General features: G+C 39.6%; 2 protein-coding genes across 2 annotated transcripts; both read left to right on the forward strand.

Annotated features, from left to right (window-relative positions):
* Window positions 1-1,244: 1,244 nt before the first annotated feature.
* LOC144652501 (uncharacterized) lies at window positions 1,245-7,845 on the forward strand. Its single transcript, XM_078512519.1, has 2 exons — window positions 1,245-6,387; window positions 6,895-7,845. The coding sequence occupies exon 1, from the start codon at window positions 2,567-2,569 to the stop codon at window positions 6,383-6,385; it is 3,819 nt and encodes a 1,272-aa protein (XP_078368645.1). The 5' UTR covers window positions 1,245-2,566; the 3' UTR covers window positions 6,386-6,387; window positions 6,895-7,845.
* A 135-nt stretch (window positions 7,846-7,980) lies between these two features.
* On the forward strand, window positions 7,981-10,843 carry LOC144647930 (uncharacterized). Its single transcript, XM_078507603.1, has 3 exons — window positions 7,981-8,170; window positions 8,284-9,053; window positions 10,041-10,843. Exons 1-3 carry the CDS (start codon window positions 7,983-7,985, stop codon window positions 10,841-10,843), a joined length of 1,761 nt encoding a protein of 586 aa, XP_078363729.1. The 5' UTR covers window positions 7,981-7,982.
* Window positions 10,844-16,014: the final 5,171 nt, after the last annotated feature.

The raw sequence follows: 16,014 nt of genomic DNA on the forward strand, positions 1-16,014 counted from the left end.
ATAATATTTTCCCTCCCCATTCGTTTCTCCAAATTGTTTCGTCTTTAGGCTCGGAATAAGTCTCTTGAAGAAAATAGCAATGACATTTTTGGTCCTTAAGATAAGAGAAAATAGATCTTCGCTTACGTTGATTTTTTAGGCCTCGTACATTTAAAGAGATAATTTTGCAAGCAGTGGTGTCAAGCATGTAAACAAAAAACGCAAGTGTTTACGAACTAGTTAATACAAGAAAAAAATAGAAAGGTATGGTGTACAACCAGAAAGTACAAAAACTTACAAAGATACACTAATAAATAAGATAAGCTTTCGAAACCGCGATTGTCATCCCAACTGCTAGCTATGTCAACTACTTAAATATCGTCGAGGTCCTCCACACAGAAAATTCTAATGGGATTACCATCAGGGGACGTTTTTACATAAATCTTACCGTCTAGTGTCCATAAATTATGAAGAGTTCCATTTCGTCTCCGTTTACTTGCCTCAGCCACAACGCTCTTCCTGTATGGGGTAAGATTTTCGTGGATGAAGATCAGGGCTTCAGGTGTGAGGGAGTAGCTTGGAAAAATATCTGATACCTTTACACGCTTGAGCTTGGTGCGCTCCCTGTACAACTTAGATTTGGTTTTATGGCTTGTAAATTTCACTATTATTGGTGGTATACCCTTGTCCCGCTTTAACTTATGACAGATTTCAATGTCGCTCGGCTCAATGGAGACATTTATTGCTTCGGCGACTTTACGGACGGCTTCCTCCGCGTTTAAGTACAAATTGTCGGGAATTCCATGGATTTCAATCGAATTTTTTCTTGTGTATTGTTCGAGATTGTCTAGCGCGTCCTCCAGTCGGTCCGTTTCGTACTTTTGATCAATGAGCTTTTCAGCACTCTTTCTTATCTCATTGTGAGCTTTGTCAAGCTTCTTTTGAAGGGCTGTGTTGGCTGAAATGGCTTTGTCTAAGGAGTCTTTGACTTTCTTCATCTCCGTGTCACTGAACTCCAGCGATGCTTTTAAATCTGATACTTCTTTCCGCAGCGCTTGGTTTTCTTTAGTAATGTTAGTGATTGAAGTTTGAATGTTTATCAATAATGTTTTAATTTCCAGCAGAGAGGGTTCCTCATCATCTTGTTCGCTGTCGTCTTTTTCTTTTGTGCCTTCGGCTTCTTCATTGTTCGACGCCATGTTGAGACGTTTCGCGGCGTTGGGTTCTTCGTCCGTAGAGCCGCGAGCTCCTCGTTTTTTTTTTTTTTTTTTTAGGAGGCATTGACAGGAGAATGTCCAGATAACAACATGAGACGTAAGAGAAGGCTCGTGTCCTGAGAATAAGGAGCAGAAGGGAAGGAATTATCTCAGCTCCAAAACTCGCGTCCGCCTCGTAAGAGCGACATGCGCATCCCATTCCTATAAATGTTTTTATGTGTCATCCTTGGGCTTGGACTCAAAATGAACTTTGACGTCTTTAGCTCCGGAATGGACTTCGCGTTTTGCATGGAATTCCCCAGGGAACAGATCAGGTTTTCTTAATTTTAACTCAAAATTTTCCCCCTGCTCAAAGGAATTCTTGTTTTTCTTTAACTGCTGTAAATTTTGGCGTGCCAGAGCTTGCTTTGTTTTCACTTTCTTGATAGTTTTACCACTTCAATCCGCTGCTCACAAGCAGCGATAGTTACGGAATCTTCTGGATAAACTCACAATACTTCGCGAACGTTATAAAAGCGCTAACGTTTAACCATCATTTAGAATTCGAACAAGTTATTTTCATACTGTTTATTTAACTGAAAAACATCTTCTTCTTGCTCCATACTAAACACAAATGTTGAGAGATATTTGTGATTGGCCGCTTTAAACGATTTTGAGAGATCGTAATCTTGGACAAAGTCTGCCAAGTTTCCCAATTCTTCCGTAAGGGACGCTACAGTTGGGTATACAGAAGTCAATCTCTCCACATGTTCCGCTATAAAATCATTTAACTAAGGGGATTTAAGTCACTTTGACTGGATATAATCGTGCTCTGTCTTCCCTTAACTTCCTCTATAGTAGGTAAAGGAATTAAACGGGCAAACGAACAAACGAACCAAGGAAACAGAGGAACAAAAAAAATAAAGCCTGCTAGAACTGGCGGTGGTCACTATGAAGGCTGACACACTGATCACGGTAACAACGAGTACTTTGTAAAAGACTACACTAAACTGAATGGCCTAGAAAATACACACGAATATATTCTAAAGGGACAGACCATGAACGTAATGGCGCTCCTTAAAATATCTAATTGCCGTAACCGTTCATCAGTAGGATGCCTAAAATGCGTGCAATTCCACAATTGGTTTCGGCTCCATTAAACCGATAAATTCCGATTAAGTAACAAACTAAACTACTACACCGTAGATACAAACTTTCAAAAAACTAAACTACTAGGTACAATTTTCTAAAAGAACGAGACCAAAAAAATAAAACAAGGAAAACGTAGCTCCGCGGCTAGAAAAGTAAAAATAATGAGAGAGCATGACGACATATAGAGCGAAATGATTTGATTTGAATGAATGATTTGATGTTCTATCTCCGGCCTAGATATGGAAATTATCGACAGAAAAAAAGAAGCAGAAAATTATGGACACCAGGGAAATGTATTTCATTCTCGCGGTGAATATGTCAAAGCAAAAGAATATCACGAGAAAGCACTTTCGATCAGAATAGAAATTGGTGACAGAGAAGGAGAGGCGACAGATTATGGAAACCTGGCAGCCGTGTTTTATTCTCGTGGTAAATATCACAAGGCAAAACTGTATTTCGAAACGGCACTGGCAATCAGCAAAGAAATAGGTGACAAGGGAGGCGAAGCGACAGCTTATGGAAACCTAGGAACTGTGTTTCATTCTATTGGTGAATCTTCCAAAGCTAAAGAATATCTCGAGAATGCTCTTGCAATCAGACTAGAAATTGGTGACAGAATGGGAGAAGGCGCGGATTATGGAAACTTAGCAGTTGTGTGCCAATGTCTTGGTGAACATGTCAAGGCTAGAGAATATCGTGAGAAATCGCTCGTGATCAGAATAGCTATTGGCGACAAAGCAGGAGAAGCAGCAGTTTACGAAAGCCTAGGAACTTCGTACCATTATCTTTCTCAATACAACCAGGCCAAAAAATATCATGAAAAAGCGCTCACGATAAAATTGGCGATTGGTGACAGAGCAGGAATGGCGGCATCTTTCCAAAACTTAGGAACTACCTTTCAATCTGTTGGTGAATATGTAAACGCTAAACAATACCTCGAGAAGGCACTGGCGATCAGAGTGGAAATTGGTGATAGAGCGGGAGAAGCAGCAAATTATGCAAACTTAGGAATTATGTGCCAATCTCTTGGTGATTTTATGAAGTCTAAAGAATATTTCGAGAAAGCCCTTGCAATCAGAAAAGAACTTGGAGACAAAGCAGGAGAAGCATCAGATTATGAAAACCTCGGAAGTTTGTATCAATCTCTTGGTGAATACTTCAAAGCTAAAGAAAATTATGATAAGGCTCTGACAGTCAGAACAGAAATTGGTTACAGGGAAGGAGAAACCGTATCTCACGCAAAACTGGTAACTGTGTTTCAATCCCTTGGTCAATATGTCCAGGCTAAAAAACACATGGAACAGGCAATTGAGATCAGTAGTGAAATCGGTGACAAGGAAGGAAAAGCTGTCGTTCATGAAAATTTGGCAGCTGGGTTTCATTCTCTCGGTGAATATGATAAAGCTAAAGAAAACTTTGAAAAAGCACTTGAAATAAGAAAAGAAATTGGAAACAGAAGAGAAGAAGCGGCTGATTATGGAAACCTAGGAACGTTGTTTCATTCTAAAGGTGAATATGTCAAGGCTAAACAATATCTTGAACAGGCGCTTGAGATCAGAAGAGCTATTGGTGACAGAGCAGGAGAAGCAGCAGATAATGGAAATCTAGGACAAGTTTTGCTATCTCTTGGTGAATTTGTTAAGGCTAAAGAACATCTTCAGGAAGCACTAGCGATAAGAAAAGAAATTGGGGACAGACAAGGAGAAGCGACAGCTTATGGAAATCTTGGAACTGTGTTTCATTCTATTGGTGAATATGTCAAGGCTAAAGAATATCTTAAGGATGCACTTGCGATTAGAAAAGAAATTGGAGACAGACAAGGAGAAGCGACAGCTTATGGAAACCTTGGAACTGTGTTCCATTCTATTGGCGAGTATTTGAAGGCTAAAGAATATCTCGAGAAGGCACTTGCGATTAGTACAGCTATTGGTGACAGAGAAGGAGAAGCAACAGACTATGCAAACTTAGGAAGTGTTTTTCTATCTCTTGGTGAACATTTCGAGGCTAAAGAAAATGTTAAGAAGGCACTTGCGATTAGAGAGGAAATCCGTGACAAAAAAGGAGAGGCAGCAGTTTATGGAAACTTGGGAAATGTTTGCCGATTTCTTGGTGAAAGTGTCAATGCGAAAATAAACATAAGGAACGCACTTTCGATTAGAAAAGAAATTGAAGACAAAGAGGGAGAAGGAAAAGATTATGAAAACCTAGGAACTGTCTACCAATCTTTTGGTGATCATGTTAACACTAAGAAATATATCGAGAAAGCACTTTCGATCAAAACTGAGATTGGTGACAAAGCAGGGGAAGCAGCATGTTATATAAACCTTGGAATGGTATTTCAATCTATTGGTCAATATGTTGAGGCTAAAGAACATCTTGAGAAAGCACTTGCGATCTGTAAGCAAATTGGTGACAGAAAAGGAGAAGCTGCGGCCTACGGAAACCTTGCAACTGCGTATCTCTCTATTGGCGACTACATTAATGGAGAGAAGTATCTTCGTAAGGCACTTTCAATTTATAAAGATACCGGAGACGGTGAAAAGGAGTACGAATACCAATGTAAAATTGCATTGGCGAAACTGTCACAAAGACAGATCGACAAAGCGTATTGGCTTCTATTTTCAATAATTGATAAGAACGAGAAGTTGCGAAGTTTTCTTGCTGGTGACGATCAATTTAACGTATGCTTTGCAGACTTGCACACTATTCCATATCAAGTGCTGAGTTTCTTTTTCTGTGCCGCTGGAGATCCTCGCGGGGCCCTTTCTGCTGTTGAGCTGGGACGAGCCAGAGCCCTGGCCGACCTAATGGTAGCTCAGTACTCTTTGGAGAATGACATTTCAGCTAATCCACGATCTTGGGTTGGTATTGAAAGGACCATGACCAAAGAAAAAAACTGTGCTTGTCTTTACATTTCTTATTATGCTCAAAATATATTTTTGTGGGTTCTCAAAACAAACGGGATCATTCGTTTGCGAAGAATAACGCTGAGTGAAAACATTGTTGATCATGGATCAATTTCAAATCTGGATGAATTTTTGGTTCAGGGCTTCCGAAACTTTGGAATTCCACCTGAGGAGAAATGTGAAGATCAAATTTTACATTGCATGCAAATTGAACCAAAATTATCCCTGGAGCAGGGCCGGGTGGCTTTTCGCCTTGTAGAAGCTGATGACAAAGAAATCCAAGATCCCAAACCGAGCCTACCTCTGTTGTACAAAGTGATTATTTATCCAGTTGCTGACCTACTTAAGGAATCCGAAATCGTCATTGTTCCTGATCGCTCCCTCTACAAAGTTCCGTTTGCAGCTTTAATGGACGAAAATGGGAAGTATCTGTCAGATACTTACAGGATTCGTATCGTTCCTTCTTTGACGACGCTCAAGCTCATTCAAGATAGTCCAGCAGACTATCACAGCCAGAATGGTGCACTGATAGTGGGAGACCCTGAAGTTGGTCAAGTACTTCACAAGGGGTATTTCGACAATATAAAGCCACTGCCCCATGCAAGAGAGGAAGCAGAAATGATTGGACGACTGCTAGGCGTTCAGCCTTTGCTTGGACAGCACGCAACAAAGCAGGCTGTACTTCGAATGATACATTCAGTGAGTCTGATACATTTTGCAGCACATGGTCGTTCAGAAAGGGGTGAAATTATTCTTTCGCCCCTTCGTTCTTCTACTAGGTTTCCTCAAGAAGAAGACTACTTATTGACAATGTCTGACATTTCACGAGTTCACGTGCGAGCTAAACTGGTGGTACTTAGCTGTTGTTACAGTGCGCGTGGACGGATAAGAGCAGAGGGAGTTGTTGGAATCGCAAGAGCGTTCTTAGGATCTGGTGCACGCTCAGTGTTGGTTGCACTGTGGGCCCTAGAAGACAGAGCAACATTGCAGTTCATGAGTCGTTTCTACGAGCACCTTGTCCGTGGGGAAAGTGCCAGTGAATCTCTTCATGAGGCCATGAAATGGATGAGAACTAACGGTTTCTCTGACGTGGCGGACTGGGCACCCTTTATGCTGATTGGAGATAACGTGACGTTTGATTTTGGAACATAAAAGTGAGTTTAAAGAATCATATTTCACGTTAAAAACTTACCTTGCTTTTCAGGGTTTTCACAGCTGCAGATCGTAAGAAGGAAACAACAGCTGTTCTTTCTTAAAACTCACTTGTCATCGAGTAAGGTGATAATTTTAAATAAAATATCTCAGCTAGCTTCAAACATCTGCGTCGAGACATGTGAACTGATCACCCTTTAGCAGCAGTGATCTGCCTGCATGCTAAACATCCTCATATGTGGAGAAATATTTATTTCTATTTCCCTGTTCTTGCCATTATCTTAACAGCATTATTGGCACTATTTTGTTGTTTAAAATCAATGCTCTTTGTCGAGGTTCGGGATTGTTAATTGGGATAAATACTGCTACGTCACATTAAGGACTTAAAAAGCCCTTCGATGTCTAATTAGTTAATTAATTATATGATCGATTAATACATTTCTTGTATGAGACCACCATACCTTACAATTCTTATTTGTCGTTCTCTTTGTTATTTTTATTGTCTTTAGTTTTCAAGAAAGAAGACGCAATCACTGGAGCATTTAAATGGAGACGCGAGAACGCAAGATCTAATCGGACTAAGAAACTCTGTCCAGGTGTTAATTAGATACTGATGACTTTTATAACTACGCGACTTTAAAATTTCCCTTTGCCCTCAATACCCGAGAAGAAACCTGTACGGGGAAGCTCTATCCAATCCTAGAACAAGATGAAGTACGGTTGCGACAGTCTTAGTTAACACTGAGTTGAATTTGTGTCAACTTGGGGTTTACGGGATACTGTCTCCAAGTGATACAGTAAAAACCAGCGAGTAAGAACGTAACATTTAAGAACCTGTTAGGCTTAAATTTGAAAAGATTCTTATTTTCTAAAATTGATTAAAAATGTTTAGTTTTTGGAAATTAGTTTCGACAAGGCTTTACTGTACATGTAAACAATGTCATGTTCTGAATTATTTGTGCTTTATTTTTACATAAACACTTGTGTACATGTGGAATGAAAATTTTATACAAATAATGTAAATCTAGTAACTATGCCTCAATAGCCAAAAAATATGTTAACTTCCGTTTATGTAAGAACCTGTTTAGGCTAACCTGGAAAAATTAGGTGCTTACTCGCGGTTTTTTACTGTATAATGTATAAAATGTGTGGTTCAAATTCTCAAGATTTTTTAAATATTTAAATTTCAACTAGTCCGCAAGTAGTTACTCCCTCTCGCATGTCATTAGTTACATATTTTGATAACTCGATGATATTTTTGTGTTTTTTAAGGTAGAGCTTAGAGCTAAGTATTAATAGCCACTTGCATCTACCATGATTATTTAGGATTAAAAAAGAGAAAGATTAAAAACAAAACAAATAGAAATAGAACAATTGATATAAACCTCCTTCAGGGCACGAGTTTAGGCAGGGGTGTGAACTTATCAAAAATAAGCTGTATGGTATAAGCCAATACGAATGGCAATAGCTCTTATCGAAGTTGAGCACGCCACCCAAACGATCCAGCGGTATTTTTGTGAGTAAACATCAAAGCGAGGCTATCGGGTCAACATCGATCAGACTTGGTTGAACTTGTGTGAGAAAGCGAGGGAAAACTATGCAGTCTTCAAAGAATCTACCAGAAGCGGCCTTTTTTTTCGCTGAGGAGACAGTTCAGTTACTGAGTGGAAATTGTCCAAAGAAAATTACCAAAGAAAGACTAAAAGAATGGTTGTCATACCGCAAAGGGACGGCGAAAGATGGTAGTGCGCGGACCGAAGCAACGAAGGCCGAGTTATCTCAAAGGTAAGCTTATAAGACTAAAAGATTGCAATATTTTTGTCACTTATATTTTCATTGCTTAAAGGAAATTTTTATCGAAGCATAAGTTCTATATCGATTTGTTCTACTTGCCGCAGGGTCGTCAGTTATATAAAAAATGGTTGGCAGAATAATTTTACTGAAAAGTGGCAACACTTAGCAGCAAGCAAACCAGTGGACCAAACGGCGACCGTCAATTGTGATTTCCCTGGATCTGCACAGTGGGTTTCGCTGGTTGACGCGAAGGACGATGTTCCTACATTTAATATACAAAATATCGTGTCTTACTTTATTGAAAGGAAAGCTAAAGACAATGAATCCAACAAAGATTACAAGAATGTCAGCAGCAAAGCTTTCGGTTTGTTTCGACATGGTCACATCCAAAAACTGGAAATCGCACGAGAAGACGATGGCAAGGTACATTTCCGATGTGATTGCTTACCTGAAATGAAGAAAAACTTTAAGTATAACGTAAAACTTTCATTGTGTAATAATGGTGAGCAGGAAGGTGAAATTACATTTGCTAGCTGTGCTTGCCCAGCTGGTAAAGGTCCACGTGGCTCTTGTAAACACATAGCCGCTCTTTGTTATGCACTTGAAGAATTTGTGAGACTTAAATGTACACAGGAATTTGAAACATGTACCTCAAGACTGCAAACTTGGAACCAGCCGAGAAAGAGAAAGCTTGACTCTCAGTCAGTTTATGAAATTGATTTCTCAAAAAAAGTTTATAGAAGAGAAGAAAGGAACAATGCTAAGCCTTTGAATGATCCAAGACGTCCATCTGAAAGGAACAATGATACGAAAAATGTCAACAGAGAACTGCTCGACAAAATCAAAACAGTGAAACCAAATTGTGGTTTCTTTTGTCTACTGTCATCCTCGGAGACCCAGGGGCAGTTAGTGGGGGCGACGTGCAGCTTATCGGGAAAACGGGATTTTCGGGCGAAAGTTTACAACATAGAGCGTAACAGCCCCTGGGCACTTTGTCTTACCGAACCAGTTCCAGAAGCGTTTGAACTCCTTCCTCTTGATTGGCCACAAAAATATTTTTGTGGCCAATCAGCGAGGTTGACCAGAAGAGCGACTCTGATGTCTTCTTACACGAAGTTGTTTTCCTCATAGACTCGACGTGGTTGTTAAGCCCGTCCATCGGATGATACTACATGGGTCTCAGATAAAAAAAGCAAAACAAAAACAAAACAACGAGGCCTGGGAATATGTTAAATGTAGCATAGCGCAAGGAAACCAAAAGTTTTTAAAGCTATACGCGAGCACCTCTTGTTTATAAGTTTTGTTTTTGTTATTTAAATATCCAACAAATTAAACAAAAACCCTTTGTTTTAACTGTCAAGCTGGCAACAAATAACAATAGGTGACGACAGCGATATCTTCGCTAACGCGTGGCCCGTGCAGTGAAGTACCCAGACCGTGGCAAGTTCTAGAAGTCGGGCAACGACCGAGAAAAATAATAATAAGAATTGTTGTTTACTCGAATAACTATTAAAAAGCGCGCAACTAACAGTGTAGAACTGGCAGTCGTCTAAGGCTTATTTTTTTCTGAGACTCTCCATGTAATAGCATCCGATTGACGGGCAGAGCATCCACGACGAGTCTTTGAGGAAAACAACTTCGTGTAAGAAGACGTCAGAGTCGCTCTTCTGGTCAACCTCGCTGATTGGCCACAAAAATATTTTTGTGGCCAATCAGGAGGAAGGAGTTCAAACGCTTCTGGAACTGGTTCGGTAAGACAAAGTGCCCAGGGGCTGTTACGCTCTATGTTGTAAACTTTCGCCTGAAAATCCCGATAAGCTGCCCGTCGCCCCCACTAACTGGCCCTGGGTCTCCGAGGATGGTCTACTGTCAGATGAGAGACTTGACCAAAATAAAAATGACATTATATCTCCAATTAAAGAGCACCCTGTCTCACTCACTGAGATTTTTGACCGGGCAAAAAGAATTAAGAGAAATCTCATGGTTAGTGATCAACAGAGAGGGAACATTGCACTTGCCACAAAAGCTCAAAGTAATTGTCAGGCATGGTTTGAACACAGACGTGTTTGTATTACAACCTCTCAGAGCAAGCGAGCATTAATAAAGCCTTCTACTAGCCCAACAAAAGCAATGAGGGAAATCTTACACTATAACAGTCACTACCAAAGTAACAAAATGACACAGGGACTGAAAGATGAAAAGAAGATCATATTGCTATATGAAAACAAACTGGATTGCAAAGTCAGTGAAACAGGTTTTGTTATTTCTCAGAGTCATCCTTTCCTTGGGGCTTCTCCAGATGGGACTGTAGATGGGGGACTAGTGGAGATAAAACGAATCTTCACAGATGGCCTATCTCTGCAGGAGGCAGTGTGTAAACGTGGTATATGTAAAGAGACTCCCCATGGGTTGGTGATCAACAGGAATCATAAGTTCTATTACCAAGTACAGCAGCTGATGCTTTGCACTAAATCATCTTGGACTGATTTGGTACTTTCTGACACTGTTGAATTAATTATTTTACATGTGAGGAAAAACAAAAGTTTTCTTTCTCAAATTGTCCCAAGACTAGAAAATTTTTATGACACTCACATCTCTTTGGAACTGGCCTATCCAAGAGTTTTTTATGGACTTCCTAGATTAAGTAAATTAATAAATGACTGAAATCACAATTTTATACTTTATTTCATCTTTAGAAATACTGTAAACATACACAAATGGCAACATTTCAGTAGTAAGCATGTGCTTATTTCTAACTGATTACAGAGTGAGAAGGGTAGTAATGTAGAAAATAATACAAAAAGGAACAATTTGAGCTTTAACACATGTTGAGTTTAGTAGTATTTTTATAACAAATTGATGGAATATTCATTTGAGCATTACTTGACTATACAGTCTGTTTTCACTGCTGTATAATAGATAACATGAAGACAGTATTTGTGAGAAAGGTAATTGTTATTGCTAACCATTTACTAGTGGTGGCAGGAAGTTTGATAACATTGCACAGACAAAAAATATCATATCAATTATACCATTCCTGCACAAAGTTATGGGGACAAAGTCTAAAATGTGGTAGTTTTTTATTCTTTCCATGGCTCTTTCAACATGGATTCTAAGAGTTGCAATCCTTCTTGTTTCCAGTAACTCACTTTTATTAAATTGGCCTGATTCATTCATGAATGGAGGAACATTTACTTTTACCCCTTTATGTGCAAGCATCTCTTGAATATTGAAACCTCTATTAGCCATTATAACGTCACCATACTGTAGTTTCTCAATAAGGCCTGACTTCTGGGTTAGTTCCTTGTCAGAAATGCTGCCACCATACAGGGTTGAGACGAATGAAATCCCCCCTTTTGGTACAATACCAACCAAGGATTTCAGGGTGTTGCTATTTTTGTATGAAGAAAATGTTACTTGTTGAGCCTCTGGGTTGTTTGGCTTTTCAATGTATATCTCTGTAGCATCAATTATTAGAGTAGTTGTTGAATACTTTTTGCGAAAACATTCAGGCAGGTGTAATTTAACAATCTCTTTGGAAGGAAATACATCCAATTCTTTGAATCTGAAAAAAATAAACTTGATCCAGGTATTAATAATTTGGGATACCACACTCTGAGAAACTCCAAATCTCAGTGATAAGTCTTCTTCAAGTAATCCAACTTTCAAACGACAGAGTACCATGAAAAATTCATTTTCGATATTCAAAGCCCTACTAGGCCCAGGTTTATATTTGTGCTTCATTTCTCTTAAATTTTCAGTGTTTTGGTAGTCCAAATGAGCCGCTGTCTCCCTCCCCAGAAAGTCAAGAACCATTGAAAACACTTCATAGTTTTCAAATCCAGTGTAGAATCTTAATAATTTATCATTTTCCTTTACAGTTTCGATGCTAAAGGCTTTTTTCTCGATTAATAATTCCAGCTCCTTTCTGGCACTTCTTTCTTCTTCGAGTTGATTTTCCAGCTCTTGTATTCTTTTGTTCAGTTCGCGCTCCTTAGTTTGCCATTTTTCAAGTAAACATGACATTTCTGTATCCTTCAACTTAAGTTGATGTTCCCAGTTTTCATCTCCAGTTTGAAAAAAACCTTCACTTTCCAGATTTTCAGCTTCTATACCATCTGAACCAGAATTTATCGGTTCTGGGGCTGAATGCTGCTGCGATTTCTCTATCTTTGTTTTCTTTGTGTTCAATGTTGCTCGATCAGCGGGCTCTTTCCTCTTCGGCTTTTCGACAGTAAAAATAAACTTTGTCGGTACGGAATCTGGCTTTAAACGAATTCTTTGTCCTCCCACTGGTTTAATAAAGCAATAAGCTTCAAAATGCTGACTACAGACATAAGAGTTTTTGTTTACCGGAGTGTTCTCGCGACGTAGTTTCACGAGCCATTGTGCCAGCAAATTCTTGTTTGACAGCGGGAGCGAATGCCATGATAAGTCCTTGCAGTCCGCTTTGGAACTTCGATTTTGACACCCAAAAGCTATGCAATGCTTCACCATGGATAAAGGAACTAAAAAGCCGCGAAAATATTATGTAAATGTCGAACTACCTACTAATTTCCCTCTCTGTTTCCTTATACTTTGTAGCGAGCTAGACCCGATAGCCTCGTTTTGGCGTAAGCTCATCCAGAAACCGCTGATTTCGCGTGCTCAACTTCGATAAGAGCTATTGTATATATAAAAATAAATAGAGGATATTACACGGTGGCGAGAAGATATGAATTTTATGTTCGAGTGGAAACCACAATATCTCACGAGTGAGCGCAGCGAACGAGTGAGATATTGTGTTTGCCACGAGAACAAAAAATTCATATCTTCGAGCCAACGTGTAATGTTCTTTTTATTATATGGAGACAAAATATCTGAAATTGCCCATTTTATTCTTTCCAAATTAAGGTTTGCACAAATACGGGTGGGCTTCATTAAAATAGAAAATACACTGAAGTGAAAAATACAAAATACCCGGTGCCAAGGATATAACATACAGCTGTACTCTAAACTAATTTTACAAACTAAAATTAATGTCATTGACTCTGACTTGAGTCATCTGAAACAGTGATTTTTAGCCTTTTTTCAGAACGAATCTTTGAACACTTTTCGGTACGACCGGGCTGATACACTTGCACATTTACCGTTCCGATTTGGCAGTTTTGAAATAAACTTCCGGAAGCTGCACCCGCTAAATAGCTATCCGACTTAGTTTTCTCCTCAATCGAGACAGCTGACAAGGTTTGGCTGGTATTGGCATCGCTAGACAATACAGCGGAAATCTGCTTCTGTTTCTTATCGGACAGAGATGAGTAGTTGTTTAAGAGTTCACGTTTTTATGTCCAGTAATCTGAATGATTTCGTTGGGTGGTATCTCGTTATCCACCAGCTTCTGGACCAAATGCTTTCTTGTGCTGTGATTTACGAGCTTTTTGTCTGAATCCAGGCCTGAATCATGTACCATGTTCTTCAGCATACTTCTCAAGGAATTGATTCCAAGCGGAGAGCATTTGAACCACATTTGACCGGGTTTCGGCCTTTCGATGTTCACAGCAAGATAGAAAGGCGATTCATCGCTCATCATGACAGCGGGCCGATGATCTTTGTAGGCCAAGTAGGCATTGACAGGGCAGCGATCTGCATTGCTCTTGTTTTCGTACATTTGAGGTTTCTTCTCTCTGATATTTCGAGGGTTTTCACCGGTACGCGTTTTTGTTTGTCTTTCTTTGTTGAATTCGATGAAGCGGTTTCCCTCCGAAACTGTTTTTAACTGCAAATCGCCCCAGCAAAGGTCCCTCTGCTCTTTACCTGGCCTCATACCAAAGAATGTACAGTTGTTCATCCAAAGGGTATTTAATAGAGCTCTAGGAGAGTGAATTCCTAGAACTCCACGGCTGTAAAAAGTGGCGATGTCTTCATCCGACAACGGATCCGCTGCGTTTGGCCGGTTTCCTTTGCCCACGGATTTTAACTGTTTTTGTTTCTTCTTTAAAATATCTTGAACCTCATGAAACTCTTTGTCGTTGAGGACGGAAAATCCATAATTGTTTTTTCGAAGATGCTGGTCGATGCTTTGTATGAACGCCCTGATTGACGAGGGTTCGTACTCTTCACCATTTTTCTTTCGCACAGCGAGAACAAATTTTTTGATGATTTCTTGCAGCTCCACAGGCGCAATATCCTCAATCTCTCTCTTCTCGTCGCAAGTGTCGAGAAATTCTTTGAAAACCTTTAAATCGTACAAGGTCTTCTTTTTCGTGTTTTCGTTGTCGAAGCTTTCTGAAAACTCTTTCACTTGTTCATCGTTTAGCAAAACAAACCTGCTTGCCATAATTCTAAACACTGAGGCAACGACGCATAGTTCATTCAACAAAGTAGAAAAGGCGGGAATCGTGACGTCATTGAACGATATGACACTCGAAAGCGTGACATACGGAAAATACGCCACTCGGGTCCCGGATGGAGTGGCGTATGAAAACTACGAGTGGTTTAGTTCCCAGTAAAACACTCTCCTCCATATAATAAATAGCGCTATGTGATGATACTGTACTACATAGTGAAAGTCTACGTATCTAATCTAGGTTACAAACTTATCACCACGTACGTTGAGAGTTTATTGAACAGGCATATGGAGCATTGGACGAAAGGTTATGTCATCTCTTTTTAAAAGAGATATCTATTTAGGGTCCCAAAAGAGCACAAGGGCTCTAAGAGGATGCAGTGGAGCCCCATATTTTCCGAGCCATGGAGCCCTTAACGCCTCTGGGACCCTGAATTTTTAAGCTGACAATCCAGTTCTCAGCTCCGATGGTTGAAGTTGCAGTTTATGTTTCAGGTTAACAAAGTCCTATTTGTAAACAATTTAGCATGTTCTGGCTATGAATACCCAGGTTTAAAATTCGTGAATATCCTACAAAACAGGGATAATACTGTTGATGTTGTTTATCTATTGTCTAGTTAGGCCTGTCGAGGAGAGCCTTGCAAACGATGCGGATCGCCGCGAAAGTTCAACATACTTGTTCTGAAAGTTTGCAGATTTTAAGTAAACTATTTTGTTTGATTACTTGTCCACTTGGAAATGTATCGATATAGTAAGAACAAGAATCGTTTGGGAATTAAATACTTAGTTAATACTTGGACTTTCTCAATTGCTCTTGAACATGGCCTGAAATGTAAAATAGAAGGTCTTAGTTTCACATGTGCAGACTGTTAATTCGGATGAATCTAAGTCATTATACCCTCCTCCAATAAGCGCCCATTTGGTTAAACCATGATAAGCAAACTACTCCCTAAGGACTAGTTGGAACGATTGTCAGTAGTGACAAAAACCTTATCTGTCTTGACATTGAGGTAATTTCTCTGAAATAGAACCTGCACTGATAAAAACTTGCATTTTGAAATGAATATGGGGGATACCCACCCTCGTTTAGGCGCAACCGCACCTTGTCTACACGGAATAATTCCTTATAATATCAGTATGATTACATTCAGGATTCGGGCTTCTTAAATTCACGTTTCCAACGATCGCTTCTTGTATTTTACACTGGGAATTGGTCCATATTTATTTTAAAAAGAAAGAAAGTAATTACCAAAGAAGGGGAAACAATGATACGTGGCCATGCTCGTTGAATGACGATTTAAGTACCCCCTTAGCAAGCTCCAACCATAAAAACCTCCACCACTTTTTGACGCACGCGCTCATCTGTGACACGTAAAATTATGCGCAGTAAGGATACGCAATGTACATGTAATACTGGAGGATCGCCTTAAAATTGCACTGAAACTTTCTTTTATTCAAAACAATGATGAATGGAAATGAATTACCTAGTCATTCTGGAGGCCACCTCAAT

The sequence above is a fragment of the Oculina patagonica genome, chromosome 4 (assembly GCF_052425735.1).
Source record: "Oculina patagonica isolate OP01 chromosome 4, crgOcupat, whole genome shotgun sequence".
NCBI lineage: Eukaryota > Metazoa > Cnidaria > Anthozoa > Scleractinia > Oculinidae > Oculina > Oculina patagonica.

Bases quoted from the DNA above. Each gene is read 5' to 3' on its own strand.
- LOC144647930 (XM_078507603.1), top strand. From the start codon at position 7,983: ATGCAGTCTTCAAAGAATCTACCAGAAGCGGCCTTTTTTTTCGCTGAG. The intron at 8,171-8,283 runs GTAAGCTTATAA...TACTTGCCGCAG, and splicing joins AAGGCCGAGTTATCTCAAAG to GGTCGTCAGTTATATAAAAA. The intron at 9,054-10,040 runs GTCTACTGTCAT...TCTCCGAGGATG, and splicing joins ACCAAATTGTGGTTTCTTTT to GTCTACTGTCAGATGAGAGA.
- LOC144652501 (XM_078512519.1), top strand. From the start codon at position 2,567: ATGGAAATTATCGACAGAAAAAAAGAAGCAGAAAATTATGGACACCAG.